Source organism: Barbatula barbatula (assembly GCF_947034865.1).
Source record: "Barbatula barbatula genome assembly, chromosome: 5".
NCBI lineage: Eukaryota > Metazoa > Chordata > Actinopteri > Cypriniformes > Nemacheilidae > Barbatula > Barbatula barbatula.
This window is the reverse complement of record NC_136769.1, coordinates 13,003,070-13,018,730: the sequence shown is the minus strand read 5'-3', so window position 1 is coordinate 13,018,730 and position 15,661 is coordinate 13,003,070. Positions and strand designations below refer to the sequence as shown.

General features: G+C 39.8%; 2 protein-coding genes across 5 annotated transcripts in view; both read left to right on the top strand.

The window, feature by feature from the left end:
- The window catches only part of rarab (retinoic acid receptor, alpha b), a 95,054-nt gene extending 82,961 nt beyond the window's left edge, over positions 1 to 12,093 (top strand). For all 4 annotated transcript variants that reach the window (XM_079455696.1, XM_079455695.1, XM_079455697.1 and 1 more), the window contains 7 exons: positions 246 to 394; positions 5,988 to 6,129; positions 8,534 to 8,694; positions 8,792 to 8,968; positions 9,249 to 9,453; positions 9,586 to 9,744; positions 9,836 to 12,093. In XM_079455696.1, coding sequence (XP_079311822.1) covers positions 246 to 394; positions 5,988 to 6,129; positions 8,534 to 8,694; positions 8,792 to 8,968; positions 9,249 to 9,453; positions 9,586 to 9,744; positions 9,836 to 10,032 — 1,190 coding nt within the window. In that variant the 3' untranslated portion in view covers positions 10,033 to 12,093. The remainder of the gene's footprint in view (positions 1 to 245; positions 395 to 5,987; positions 6,130 to 8,533; positions 8,695 to 8,791; positions 8,969 to 9,248; positions 9,454 to 9,585; positions 9,745 to 9,835) is intronic.
- A 1,009-nt stretch (positions 12,094 to 13,102) lies between these two features.
- On the top strand, positions 13,103 to 15,454 carry LOC306894354 (uncharacterized protein). Its single transcript, XM_079456827.1, has 5 exons — positions 13,103 to 13,266; positions 13,496 to 13,525; positions 13,653 to 13,952; positions 14,606 to 14,731; positions 14,839 to 15,454. The coding sequence occupies exons 1-5, from the start codon at positions 13,170 to 13,172 to the stop codon at positions 15,156 to 15,158; spliced, it is 873 nt and encodes a 290-aa protein (XP_079312953.1). The 5' UTR covers positions 13,103 to 13,169; the 3' UTR covers positions 15,159 to 15,454.
- The last annotated feature ends 207 nt before the right edge of the window (positions 15,455 to 15,661 follow it).

The window sequence follows — 15,661 nt, the reverse complement described above, 5'->3', positions numbered from 1 at the left end:
TAAGGAGAGCTTGACCAGGAATGGAGACGTTCTCGACAAGCGTGATCTTAGCTGCTCATTGAGAAGATTTGAGGTTTACGCTATCTTTGCCTTCAGGAGTTGCCATCTCCTTTATGTTTAGCAGCAGTGCTTTATCTGTTAAATGCTTTCCACAGTAACCTTAGGACCTGTATAAAACAATGTGAAAGCTTTAATCACAGCATTTTTTCTGAATCAAATTTAAGCCAGTTTCTCTTCTCTTGTAGCGGTGGACACGCAGAGCACGAGCTCTGAGGAGATCGTACCCAGCCCTCCTTCTCCGCCACCTCCGCCACGGATCTACAAGCCCTGCTTCGTCTGCCAGGACAAGTCCTCAGGCTACCACTATGGAGTCAGCGCATGCGAAGGCTGCAAGGTAAAACTTCAACCTGTCTCATCCCAAGAAATTCTAATAATGTATCAGATGTTGAATATCAAACAAAGTGCCATCCGTAAAAAAAGATGCTTAAAACGATCTGCACTTAAGTTAATTATGCAATTCCTGCGCTCGGGGTCATTTTTAATGGTTGTATGAAGTTTATGCAGATTCCCCAGCAATGTTACCACATCTGTAGCTCCTGTGAACATTTACATTACATTGTTGACTATTATTTACACGATAAAACTTGACAATCGTCAAGCTAGGTCATGCGCAAAACACACACAGCAAACACGTGGAGGAATGAAGCGAAAGTACCGGAGTTACTGGGATCATGTCATATTAAACGGTGAAAACGTCCACTGCAAACATTGCGATCTTAAATTAAATTAAATTTACATTTATGCATTTGGCAGAGGCTTTTATCCAAAGCGACTTGCGTTGCAGTGTACTATACATATGTTTCTTACTATGCGCAATCCCCTGGACCCATAACCTTGGCGTTGCTAGCGCCACGTTCTAACCACTGAGCAACAGAAAATACAACACTGCAATGACCACAGGGCTGCGTTTCCCGTTAACGTTGTCTCTTAGAACACTACAAATAGGGGTTGCACAATGTACCGGTGCTACGGTAGCATCGCGGTGCTAAAGCTTCAAGTACCTGCGATGACTCTATTTTTTAAACTAGTACCGTAGGTAATGTTGCACATGCACATTAATATTCATTCGAATGCTTACATCTGCCTTTTTGCTGTGTTTATGTACTAAATGAATGTGTGTTTTGAATGACTCTGACGAACAAATTGATTCAAATTAGCGTTTTGAACGAGTTTGTTAAATGATTCACTAACTCTCAAATTGAGATTTGAATTATGAACATTGCACAGCATAGTGAAACTACTTTGTACCGAGATACTTCAGCTGGTATAGTATCGAAGACATGTTTATGGTACCCTACTACAAAGACTCTAAAGGTACACCGTAACCATAGGTTTACTTTTTTAGGCGTGTTTCCCGAACTATATCTTCGGAAGTTATTTTATTACGTCCCACGTTACCAGGTGCTGTCCATGGCGGTGGTGCTGAATTATTGGGTTATTCACTCTACAATAAATGATTCACTCTTTGCAGGGACCGCTTCACTGTAGCGTCACGCAAAGTCACTTGCTTCTGCGGTGCTTCAAAAAAGTTTTTACAGCCACTAACAATTACTTGTATAGTTCACACGTTCATTGTGCTTGGACACTGGATGCGCAAACGGTGCACTTAAAGTATGTAGCTTTTAAAACATAACATGACAAAGTATGCAATAATTGTGCAGCCCTACAATAAGGTATTTTGATATTGAAATTAAGCTTATTCATGACAAGTAAAATAAAAGTTAAAGGGAGTAAATGTGTGTTATTTCCCTGTTTTTTTTTATTTAAAAGGTGTCCCATGAGATATAAAACCTGTGTTTGGGAACTCCTTATTTATATTATCATAATATATGTTGCTATAGCGTCATTACTCAATAAAAGCACAGAATGCAGAACATGTAAACAACAGCTATAGCAGAAAATAAGAGCTGAAGAGCTTTGGGGCTGCTCCTTTGAGTTTGTCTTGACAAAAGCAGTTGAATTTCTGTCACAGAATTGAAAATTACTAACATTCTTCCAAATATCATTCTCGGTGTTCATCAGAACAAAGTATTTTATACAGGTATGAAAAGACATAAGGGTAAGTAAATGATGACAAGTTTCATTTTTGAGAGAACTATCACTTTAACAGTGATAAAGTATTGCTAAGAGCGCTCCAGACCTTCCGAACGTATGAGATAAGGTACAACGTAAGGTATAACTTAAAGGGATATTCCACCCAAAAATGAAAATTCTGTCATGAATTTCTCACCCTCATGTCATTTCATACCAACAGTTCTGAAGCAACATTGACTGCCATAGTAGGACAAATTTAAATGGTGGTCAAAAGTGTCCGAGAACAGTTAAAAATACTCATGTTGTTCCTACTATGGCAATGAATGGTGCTTCAGCAACTGTTGGTTGCTTGCGTTATTTTAAAATCTCTCTCTTTGTGTTCAACCGAACAAAGAAATGTATACATGTTGGAACAACTAGAAGCTAAGTAATTCATTACTGAATTTTCATCTATGGTACTGCAATTTACACTCAATAAATCACCCATTGGTTCAACTGTGAACTCCAGCTTTGTATTTCAGTGCTCCTTAATATTTGAACACTGTATAAAATATGATGTTCACAGAGTCTCCCAGAGAAAGGGATACACATGGGTTTGGAGTTGAACTCTGATAGTTATAAAGCCCCTTATCAGAGCGCAGCCGCAGGGAAGCGTGGGTAGAGAGTGTACACACGGTGGTGCTCGGCAAGAAATAAACATGACTTCATTAAATTTGCATGTGCGCGCTATCTTCTCTCTTTCTCGCTGCCTTAGAGGACATATCACCACTTGTCTCTATTTTCGAAAAAGCACCTTCCCCCAACCCTATTAACATTTTAAAATAGAGATGGAGACATTGTTTTTTCGCATTACGTCTCAGCTGTGAAGTTCAGTTGTTGATATGGTAACAAAGACAACATCATGTATTTCAAGTAACTGAATTAGGCAGGCACAGTCTAATTCAATTCAACAAATTTCATAAATCGCACAGTTTCGCTTCTGGTGAAGTTGTCGTTAATTGGTGGTTTTGGAAGATTGTGACCATCTAAGACCATCTAAAAACACTAACTTGTTTAGCAGTTGCAATTCTCTAAAAGGCACATTTGCTACCTTTAGCTAGTATGACCTTGACATAATGCATAAAAGAAGCCTAGAATCCCTATAAATGTTGCCTATGTAGACAGCTCACTAGGATTAAAACAACTTGTGTGTAACCGCATGTACACTTCTAATTTGAATCTCCTTTGTGGCTACTGTTATTCACAACTTCTCAGTCACACCAAAGACAAACACACATAAGGGTGTTTATCATTGACTCTACACTCACAAAAACATGCACACACAATGGCTTCACCATCTCAATGTGCCTTAGGTTTGAGCTCATGTCCAGGATTAGTGGACACGCTAAAGAGGTTTAGCAGGCCTGCCAATGAGAGCCACGGAGACCACAAATCGTTTGCTTTCTGCCGTCCCCTCCGCACTGCTGCTTGCGGGATCTTCCTGACAGGTCAGGGCTGGGTCACTGAGGCACACAGAGGTCAGATGATGGAGATCAGCCCCTGAATTCGCAATGCACCTGGAATAACCTATGTGTGCTTTTTGTTTGAATCTGTTCGCCAAGCACTCCTGTATTTTACAAGCAAATGTACTAGGAATGTGAGAAGTGCTTTTTTACATTTAAGTATTGTGGTAAAGATAGCATACAGGAAATGCATCACGACAGTGTCTCATTTAACTTGCCTGGTCTCAGTGTCCTTGTGCCGCAGTCCTAATCCAGTGGATTTACCCAGCTGCCCCTCTCCGGCCAGAACATTCTTCACATCTTGTGATGATATTGAGCTTCATTCCTGTGGTTTTCAGGCCCAACCAACAGCGGCGCAGAGAAGAGAGAGTGAAAACAAGTGGAGGAGAGGAGGTCTTTTGATTGTGGACTGGTGTCAGTTTTGTCATGGGTTTGTTATCAATGAATTCAATGTTCAGATACGGGAGCTGTCGGCCTTATGAAAGCTGTAGACATCTAGCATTCAAACCGTTCATGTGAATAGACTTTTAACACCGAGCGGGATTGTCAGAAGCGTCCCTGTGCATATAGATAGAGAGATGGAAAGATATACATTATATACATAGGGAAAGTCTTGCCAAGTGCTGTTTCACTGTGAAAGGAATTTTGCACCTTATGCTGGTCCACGATGAACCATTTCATCTCCATCTACCACATTGACCTCCTACAACGACCTACAGAAGATCAGAGTCTGTATAAATAAAACATGGCCAGTGAATGAGAGCACTTCTGTCGGCAGATCAAGCTCCTCTGGGCAGTGCATTAGAAAAAAACATTTCAGCCTAGCTAGGCGAACGAACGTTATGTCACACATCTAGCGCTCTCATCTTTTCCTTTATTACTTTTTCATAGGCGCGAGACTCTGCATGAGAGGGACGTGTCCTTTCAATATGCGAGATGTCCTTGGACACGCTCTGGTGAAATGACAGTGTTGTTAGATTGAAGCCATTGGACAGACCTGTCAAAAGCATACATGTGTACACACACACACTAAAAGCTTTCCTGGGTGGACTGGAATGTTGAAGGTATTCTCACAAAGAGCCTTCGGGATTGTTGTTTTCTAAATTGGTTTCACTGTGGCCATTGTTTGGGTAGGATGTATTTTTTTTATACTGCAGATAAAAAATGTCAATAAATGTTTCCACATTTGATTCTTAATAATACGTAAGCTTGATCTTTATTCTCCAAGTCCAATCTATTTAATCTAAATACACTTGATACTGATAAAGTCACAAAAAGAATGTTAGCAGCTGTTAATGCAACGAGGGATCAACAGATCGAATATATTATCTGAAGGTGGACGGTAGGATTGCAGTGTAATCCTTAAAGGGATAGTTCACCAAAACAATGTTTAAGCAATTTATTTAGCCTTTATATGACTGTTCTGTAAATTACGAAATAAGATTATCTCAATGGTTTTGGGCCTAAACGGTGGAAGTTTTCCAATTACATTTTTAAATATTCTTTTTTGTAAACTATGCCTTTAATATAATAACAGAACTGAAATGCTGTCACATCTATTTAGCTACTTTATACTAGATATAGAGCAGAAACGTGCAACACAAGATATTATTTAAATTTGTTTTTATTGACCATTTTCCTAAAGATGCCGCACTACAGAGAAGAAAATATTAAGGCAAATGTTTTAATATATTTCTAATAATCATCCCAGAGCGTTGACTCCATGTTCTGCATTCCTACTCGGCTCAGACGGTGAATCCACCCACATGCCCTGTTGAAGTCACGAGGAAAGCTTTCACTGTTTAATCCACTGCAGCACAGCAGCTCAAATCCCCGTCACGAGCCTGCATTCCCCGTTTGACGTCTGCTCTCTCATTACATGCAGCGTCACCTCTTTCATCTTATCTGTGAGCCCTAGAGCATTCCTAACCTCAGACTGACCCTCTGCCCCGAGAACTTGACCAAGCAGCCTTCGTCACCATAATTAAAAGCAAGAGAATAACCTCGACTGTTCGTCTCCTCCTTTCCTTCACTCGGCTCGAGTGTCTTTGGGTTAAGCCTCGCAGGGTGTTAGCCAGAGGGACCTACAGACACTTGAACCGGGAGATAACACCCACCCGCCATAGTGCTGAGCTCAGTGAGCCATTACAATGAGAATGTGCCTCATAGCAGAATCCATGCTGTAGTTGTTTATTTCATGCGCTCGCCCGTTTCCATATGTTTGCGTTCTCCGATAATTGTGCGCATAATGTGAATATATGAATTTATCATCTCGGGTGAGTCATTAGAGGCTTTATATAACGGTCCTGATTCCTGTAGGTTGGTGTTTATTTGCATGCGCCTGTGTCAATGTAAATATGACTGACTGTAATGAGGCTTTTCTCTCCTCAGGGCTTTTTCAGGAGAAGTATCCAGAAGAATATGGTGTACACCTGTCACAGAGAGAAGAGCTGCATCATCAACAAGGTCACCAGAAACCGCTGCCAGTACTGCAGACTGCAGAAGTGCCTGGATGTGGGCATGTCTAAAGAATGTAAGTGGCGTTGAACATGTTTTGAGACCTCCCCGCATCTTCGGCGCACAGATAAAGATATTTAGGTTACATCTGAGAGATTTCCAGGCCTCCTCATAGACTTTAGGGCTGTTTGCTTCAGAATTGTTGATGGAAAACTTACATTTTGACATTGTCCAGATTAAGGTGTGTACAGCTGTGTGTACAAATCGGCCAGATATGATTTTGGGATGAATTTACCCTTCGGCCGTCGAAATTCCCACTGTCATGTAAAGCCTTTCAGGATGCCATATTTGAGTCTTTTCTTTATGAGCTGCTCTAGATATTTCAGAGGCTACATGTTTCTCGCTGTAAATACTTACAAATCCAATTATCATAAATTACCAAAAAATCTGACATTTCTTTGGTGTTTTTTTGTTTTCTTTTGCTTTCAAAAAGGTTTCGTCAGTTATATATTGCACTTACAGGGTGTAATCTCTTTTTATATTTCAAACATGGACCTTCAGGGAACCCTGTGAAGTGCTGGACCAGCCAGAACCTGAAACGTGAATTACTAATCAAAAATACCATGATTACTATAGTACACTCTTCTGAGCCTATACTATACATTCCAGAGGCAACTCTATACATGGGTATTGAGTACCTCAGAGATGATGTATTTTTGTAGGCCAACCCAGAAGTTAGCGCGCACAGGTTTTCATTACCAAAAGTAATGATCCCATAGACTTTTGTATGATCGCAAAACCTTAGATCAGTAATCAACAAAAGTATGATACTTGCATGTTCTTTAATCTTTAATTAAATAAAAAGCAAACATGTGGCTTTAAACAGACCAGACTACGGTTGCTCGATTTCAACATCACCACCACCACCAAGAATCCAACTTTTGGAACTTGATTAAAAACGTACTTGAGTATGAGACGTATTTAATATTAACGTAGAGTAAATGTTAGATGACATTTCCAGCTAGATGGATTTGGGGTTTGCTTTCAAGAATAAGGGAGTGCTCAACACACATAGTATCCCTATCTGGCTTCTCTGCTGAACTATCTGGGGTAGAGCTTTCATCCCGTTTAGTTATTTTACATATTTCATTTTCTCCCCGTAGGTATTATCTGGCACCCATGTCACCGTAAAGTTGTTTGCTAGCGGGTTTTGTCTTCTTGCACATGTTGTGTGGTGAAAGATTACCTCCCCGTGTTAATAGTTCTTTAATGGCTCCATTAGATTGTGTTTTCCGAGCTCACGCTGGCACCCAGCTCCCTCTGGAGAAATGAATATGTGACTGTGGGGAGAAGTGAGAGAGAATCATTCTTCCCACCCACCCTCCCTGCTTTGCGGGGGGAGGAAGGAGAAGAGCCATTAAGTTATCTTTAGACAAAGAAAACAATCCAAAGGGTAAAAATGCATGAAAACATGAGATACAGGAATCATTGAGACTGAGGACCAGGAAAGGGCGAGATCGTGGTGGGATGCAGGCGCGGAGGGAGAGACACTTTAAATTGGGTTGATATTCTCCCTGTGACGTGATTAGATTAGGTCGGATTTTAGTGAAAGCAGAGGACATTCGTCACCGTTATAAACAGCCACCTGCATCTATTTCTTGTGTGTGTGTGTGTGATGAAAAGCAGTGTGTGCGTTTACATGTACAACCTTAAACCTTTTGCGACCCTAAGTGCTGTTAACAGCCTTTAGATTAAAACCTGACTTGGTTGTGTGTGTATACACGGGATGTGTAGATATCATCAGAGATTGGCATCACAATAAAAGCTCTTGCATTTTAATAATATCAAGGTGCATCACATTGGATTTAATGGCCCTAATGTAAAAACTTACTCTGCTAGTCTGGCAGCGTTTCCATTATTTGAATTTTGCAAATATGTTGACATTATATTGAAAAACGGTCAATTTTAACTTTGCCTTTAAAGATTTTTGGATATATTCAGACACGTGACTGTTAATGCCGCCGTTTTATTGTTACATGTTATACAGGTGTTCTATATTTCTTTTGGTTTTTATTGTGAGATCTACTTAAACGTCTTTGAGATATATCACTTAATACACATTTTCTGTTAATGGGAAGTACATTCTCACATATGGAGACTTAAGGGAGTAGTAGTTCACTGTAAAACAAGGCCCCATTGACTTTCCGTAGTAGAAACAGAAATGACTATAAGTCAATGGCGGCTTTTTTTGAAGTTCCTTTTATCTTTTGTTTTTTTCTTAAGAGCTTTTTTCAAATGCTTTTGCTTCTATATCAATTGAGCATGTTTGCAATATCACTCTGTCATCTAGAGAATAAACTTGATTCTACTGCCATCTTGTGGTGGACGTTGTCATAGTACTACTACTTTCATACTGCAAGTTGGATGATGCATGGTGGACAAAGAGCCTGACGGTTGTTTTCATTTTGTTCCATTTACAGCCGTTCGAAATGATCGGAACAAAAGGAAGAAGGACGAGAAGAAGCAGGAGTGTTCGGAGAGTTACGTGTTGAGTCCAGACACCGAGCAGATGATTGAGCGAGTGAGGAAAGCTCATCAGGAGACCTTCCCGTCTCTCTGCCAGCTGGGAAAATATACCACGGTTAGTCTAAGCTGATGATAGTGTTGCTGGATCCCAGCTGATCATTTGGTTTTAAAACGTCAGCTAAACCATCTCATTCTGTCCCGTTATCTTGCAGAACAACAGTGCTGAACAAAGGGTCTCTTTGGATGTTGACCTGTGGGACAAGTTCAGCGAACTTTCCACCAAATGCATCATTAAAACTGTGGAGTTTGCCAAACAGCTGCCTGGCTTCACCACGCTCACGATCGCAGATCAGATCACCCTGTTAAAGGCCGCCTGCCTCGATATCCTGGTAGGACAAAAGCCCATGGATAATTTCAGACACATTAGAGACACTGAGTGCGTTTACAGGCAGAAAATTATCGTATATCTATCAAAAATCAGCTTATGCATGTAAACACATGAAAAACGTTTTATTTTATATCAATAAACAATTAGATGCATAATTTTTTAACGTGCAGAAATTTTGGATGCAAATTTCGGACTCCATGTGCAATGGCCTTAAGACTATGCATGTAAACGCACTCGATGAGCATTTCAAGCACATTAATAAAACGTCTTGTCCTTCACAGATTCTGCGAATATGTACAAGGTATACACCTGATCAGGACACCATGACGTTTTCGGATGGGCTGACACTGAACCGCACGCAGATGCACAACGCCGGCTTTGGTCCACTCACAGAACTCGTATTCGCTTTCGCCAACCAGCTCCTGCCTTTGGAGATGGATGATGCAGAGACGGGGCTTCTTAGCGGCATCTGTCTGTTGTGTGGAGGTACTGCACCTTTTAAAATCTGAATCAGATAAACTTTCTTTTTCTGAATTTGTGATAATTCTGCAATAATTTTGATTTATGTTAGTTTGTGCAATATATTAATTTTATGTGCTTGTGTGACATCACACTCAGATCGGCAGGATTTAGAAGAGTCAGATAAAGTGGATATTCTTCAGGAACCGCTGCTGGAGGCACTGAAGATCTACGTGAGGAAAAGGAGACCTCATAAACCACACATGTTCCCCAAGATGCTGATGAAGATCACAGACCTGAGGAGCATCAGTGCTAAAGGTAACATTCACTTCCAGTTCTGCAGAAATGTTTGCCTGTGTCCAGTAAAGAGACCCAGATTTCAACAACTCTTCGTTCATCTCTCATTCAGGAGCCGAACGGGTAATAACGCTGAAAATGGAGATCCCTGGTTCCATGCCTCCCCTCATTCAGGAAATGCTCGAGAACTCTGAGGGCCTTGAGGGTGGTGGCGGGGCGAGAGGTGGAGGAGGAGCTCCACCAGGAAGCTGCAGCCCGAGTTTATCTCCCAGTTCGGCGCGCAGCAGCCCTTCCGCTCACTCCCCCTGACTGTCACCTCCGGACATGGTTCCACGCAGAACGAAACTGGTTAGAAACCAGAAATAAGCCACAGTCGACCAGCACCAGAGACCTGAATTCCGGTAGACTTTGATCCGGGGTTACCGGACCCCGAACAAAACAGTAAATCTGGCTGGCTTTCATTAGGTGAAGACCAATTGAGTTACACACAGGCGGAGTCTGATCAAAACTCAGTCATTACGTGAGCCCCGCAGCTGTGCATGTGGGGGATCAAGATTTGCCCTCGATTTGGAGGCGCAGACTGAAAGAGAACTCTCAAAGCGGAGAGCCCCTGTGTGCGTTAAGCAGCGTCTCCTAGCGTCTTCATGACTCCCTTCAGGACACTGTGAAGGCCACGGGAAGTTCTTGAGGACGATTCATGTCAGCCTGTGGCGCTGTTTTATAAATTTTAATTCCTGAGGACACGGAACGCCTAAAGTCAGGGACTTTTTGAACTTTCCAACCATTTAGGTTCCTTTTCTTTGTTTTCTTACAAAAAGATATATGAATATATGAAAATCTATATTGACAGAAGTATAAGATTAGAAATTTTGTCTTTGATGGAATGCAGAAGAGTACTTGTAATGATCATTCTCACATTTCTCAAGAGTTGAATACAGTTAAGTCAACCCACTGTTATGCTCACTCCGAAAGTGTGTCGTTGTCGTTCTGGAAATATTTGTATAGAGACAAAAACAGGTGATCCTGTTCACTTTAATGCACAAGGGCACATTCACACTGAAAAAGACAAGAGAGGCGCAATGGTGTTAGAGCAGATGAATGGTTTGGAGATATACTATCAAGACAGTTTGCGGCTGACAAATGAAGGATCTCGTGTAAAAGAGCGACCTACTCTCGTGATGTATTGTGTTAAAGATGATCTCAGTTTTAAAGAAGCGGTGAGCTCTGCTTTCCTGTAGCTTTTTAATAATGCATTTTTTAATCGTCAGTCCCCCTCTACACAGTGTTAGCAGATTATAAAGTTTTCAAAAAAATATTTCACAAAGAATATGAAGTCTATTTTAATGCATACTAGACCACAAGAACATCACCACGTCATTTCAAAAGGAAGAACAACTGTTGAGCGTTTCACACAGATTGTTGTTTGGTTTCGCGTTGTATGTTTTTAGTGATCTCTACCACATGTGAGCTGTTGTGAACACCCTGGAAAACTTTCACATTGCCGCATTTCCCTTATGTATCTTACAACATCACTGCCTCTGCTCTCCTGCAGCAATCATTTATAAGTTGTCAACAACAACACTGCCTCCGTGTGACAATCACTTTAATTCACAAACAACTCTGCCTCTGTAACGCACTGATCTCTGCCAGGCTTCTGGATTGGAGAGTTCCCATACTTTAGTTTTAAATCCAATTCATTCGATCAGTTAGCATACATTTTTCACAATGATTACTCAATGAATACTTGAGTCGGTTCAGTTTTCACTGAAGTACAAACTTCAGACCAGTGAAATAAAAATATGTTCTCATTTTACATGTCCGGAAGGTTGGTTTGTTTTGGGGAAAATTTTGAATCCAGTCCTGTTTTGGCAGATCAGTGTGAGCATATCATTATTGTACCAGTTTACAACAGCTCTGCCTCTACATCACGTCTGCTGAGCCTGTCGTCATGAACCTTTGTGCAGTGCGACGGCCGAAAGGACTTCCTCTATGACTATTTCCGGCAAGAGAAGCGTTAACTCTTATCTAGAGTGTTTAACTGCAACTATGCACCATTGACTTCTATCTAACCATTAAAAATCACTTGTCTCTTCCAGTTGATGGATGTTGTTAACTTTTTCTTCTGAGTACAAATGTGTGCGTTCACTGCCCAAAGGTTCATCGCTATTGAGCCGTAATGTCACCGACCTCAACGGGCCTCTATTCTCACTCCAAGGATGATAAACGTCTTTCAGAGATCTACACAACGTACAGCACAAACTCTGTACTGCTTTAATGGTTGTTATACAGTCAAATGCACAAACATGTTTCTGTTGTGTCAGGTCCCTGGATGATAAGAGTAATGTTTAATAAAGACTTCTGTTGTGTGTGTTTCTGACAATGTTTGTGTTTTTTTGTGGGTCTTTACATCTGCATAATTCTTGTGTCTACTTTTTTCATCTGGAGCTACTAGTAGCTCGTGTGCTGCAGACTGCATGTATGGTAATGTGGCTTAGTGGTTCTAACTCTTAACTGAAAGAGTGCAGATCTGTGAAGAATCGTAACTTTGCGCTTATGCAAAATACAAATATTATTGGTTTTGTTTGGTACTAACCACTAACAACTAAATAAGTTTGTGTCAAAGACTGTTGAAGCTCTGTAGTGCCGGAAAGCATAAATGAATAGGCTGGTTCCAAAATGAGAACTCCTTAATAAAAACATGATTTTTGAATTTTTTTTAAATATGTTATGTTTTATTGTGTTCGTTAGCTGTGTTTTATAGTTATGGCTTTTATAAAAAAAATGCCAACTTCAGTTTGATTGAAACTAATTGGAATGCCCAATAAAAAAAAAGATTTTTGAAACCGATTTATCTCATTTAGGAACCAAACTCTTCACAGATATAAATAACACAGCAAATATATGAGAATAAGTTCTTCGGGGGGGGCATGCTGCAACGGACATGCTGCAGTTACCAGGAAGTCCTGCACTGGTCTGACAAAACCAATGTAGCTTGATGGTTCTTGCACACATTGAACCGCAAGTTTCAAACATCCTCTAATGTGTCACTTCAACATTTTGATGAACAAGCCTTTAAACACTGAAGTGTGAGGACAAAAACTTTGCCCTGTTGAATCTATTCTAGGCTGTTAGGTCTATTCCCGTTTTTGCTTTTGCAGCAAATGCTACTTTAGTGCAAACGGACTGCTGTGTCATTGTTCTTTCTCATGAACAGTGGTTACGCTCTGAGAAGTCAGCCTTTTGAAGAGGGCAATTATTATTTGTCAATCTTAAACCCCTTTCTAATATTTTGATGCATACATATCTAAATTGTCTGCCGTTTTGATCTTTTTCCTAATATGGTGAGCGACAAAGAGACATACAGAAACAAAAAAAGCAGAAACGGAACTGTTTCATGACTACGTAGAGCTGCAGTCTCTGTTAAACTCAGTGGTTTACACTTGAGTATGTATGCCGCTGGTCAGTGGAGATTGACATCATATACTTTCACTAATGGAAATAAAGTGAGCAAAATGGCGAGAACACTGCTTGGCTTGATATTTGGTAAAAGCTGTTTTTACATTTCTTACTACTAACAGTTAAACTTTAGTAATGATAACTAGCAGTTTATGTGCTGTACAAATTGTGTTATGATTAAAGAAAATACACTTTGATTTGTGAATTGTGTGTGATTTTAAAAATGACACATTTTGCTAAAAAGAAACATGTTAACAATAGAATGCAGAATTGTTAATGAAATAAAAACATCTCATTTGTGTTTTATCTTTGACAGCCGTGCTTTTTAATAATTTCTTGTTTGCTGGTGAGTGGTCTCAATCTTACAAAACATTAAGAAATCGTTTCTAGTTTTTATTTTAAACACATAGCCACAAAGAATCTTCAAGATTGATCTCTTAATATTAACATTCAGTAAAACATTTGTTTTATAGGGGGTTACGACATCAGACTCGGTCATTTGAATTACTGCTTTGGGAGAGTTGAGATCCAGGATAATGGCACGTGGGGAACAGTTTGTGGTGAATTGTGGAGCATCAGTGCTGCTACTTTTGTTTGCACACAGCTGAACTGTGGTAGAGCTTTTACTGCTCATGCTTGGGCTCTATTTGGGGAAGGGAGCGGCCCTATCTGGAGTCCTGTCAGTTGTGGGGGAAGTACATTTTCTATTAAAGACTGTTACAAACGATCAAATGGCTGTTCTCACGATCAAGATGCTGGAGTTGTTTGTTCAGGTATGAAAATAGTAAGTTTTATTATTTAATAATTATTTCCCACTCATTCTCCTTCACTACTCCTTCCTGGTGGAACATTCTTCCTAACTCGGTCCAGTCAACCACATCTCTCACAACATTCGAAAAACTACTTAAAATCCATCTCTTCTGTGAATGCTTGACAAACAAATGAAAAAATTATGATGTTCACTAACCATCTCTCTTTCTCTCAACAGGCAGTGGTCTAGCTTTTGTTGAAACTAGTAGCTTTATATTAACACCTATTGTATTATTGCGCTTTGCTCCCTGAACTCTTTGTAAGTCGCTTTGGATAAAAGCGTCTGCTAAATGATTAAATGTTAATGTATTAGTCTTTCATCTTATTGGAAAGCCTTGTTTTAAAAGTCTAAAGGGCCAATAAATTTTACTTTTGGCTAATTCATTACAGTTTAAGCAGTATACACTGTGTGCACTGCATTATGAGAAACACACTTGACTGACATATATTGCATATGGTGGCAAAATGTGGTACAAATGTGAGGCTTCCCATGCAATAGTGCATATACAGTATACTATGCATTAGCTGATGCATTATATTTAAAAATGTATGTAGTAGCATGTATGTTGCAGTATGCCTTTCAGTGTGCTATTTATAGTTTAACATTTTCTTTCAGCTTCTCTACTGGTCATCATAGGTGCTGTGTTTGTAGCTGTGGTGTTTTTATTATCCATCACAATAATTATTATCCTGGTGGTTAGGAGAAAAAGACGAAGTAAAAAACAGCAGATCAGTCCAAGCAGTGAGTTATATCTAAACCATTTAAATGCTATAGGTTACATGATAATGTCCTTAATTTTGGATGTTGCTTGAAAGACACACAATATTTATAGTCTTTTTTCAATATAGATTGTATCCAAGATGCGGTTACTATGCATGACATGCCCCCTGAAGACAGGTATAAAGAGAGTGATGATGATGAGGATGACTATGAGAAGGTAGATGTTGATGTAGACCTTGAAGATCTGAATTCAAACTGCGAGGATGACTATGTTAATATGGATGAGCATGTACTAACCAATGTGGAGCCACACAATGTGGAGGATGTGAATGTGGAAACAGAAGACTCGGAAGAGGACTATGTTAATGTGGAATCAGAAGATTCAGAACAGGATTATGTGAATTTGGATATCACAGAAGACAGATGTACATTGGACGAAAACTTTTAAGATGCATGAAAGCTGTTTTCATATAAAAGACATGAACTGGTAATACAGCGGAATTTACCACAATAGGATTCAAACCCGAATGCCATGGAGCTGTGGACTGACATTAGGATCCTTGAGCATAGCAACACTAAGTTCATGATTCCCAGGAAACACATAGTAATGAGTACCTTCAATGTCACATTGAAGGAAAAGATCTGTCAAATGCATAAATGTACGTTTGCCTTAATATGTTATATGATTGAAGAGGAACATTTAAAAAAATATATACGGTGACATCACCACAATAAATAGACTATAAAACAAATAAGATTATGGTTTTTGTGTGTAAAGTCAAATTGTGTCTTAGTTTCACAGACAAGGCTTAGCTTAATTTAAATAAGGCATAGTCCTGGCTTAAGTTGCTTTTATTGAAATGCCTTAAATGATGATTGGGTGATACCCCAAAATTCTGTCATCGTTTATTCACCTTCGAGTTGTTACAAATGTGTATACATTTCTTTGTC

Coding starts and splice junctions, on each gene's coding strand:
- LOC306894354 (XM_079456827.1), top strand. CDS start 13,170: ATGTATGCCGCTGGTCAGTGGAGATTGACATCATATACTTTCACTAAT. Junction 13,526..13,652: donor TAATAATTTCTTGTTTGCTG/GTGAGTGGTCTC, acceptor TTTGTTTTATAG/GGGGTTACGACATCAGACTC. Junction 13,953..14,605: donor TGCTGGAGTTGTTTGTTCAG/GTATGAAAATAG, acceptor ATTTTCTTTCAG/CTTCTCTACTGGTCATCATA.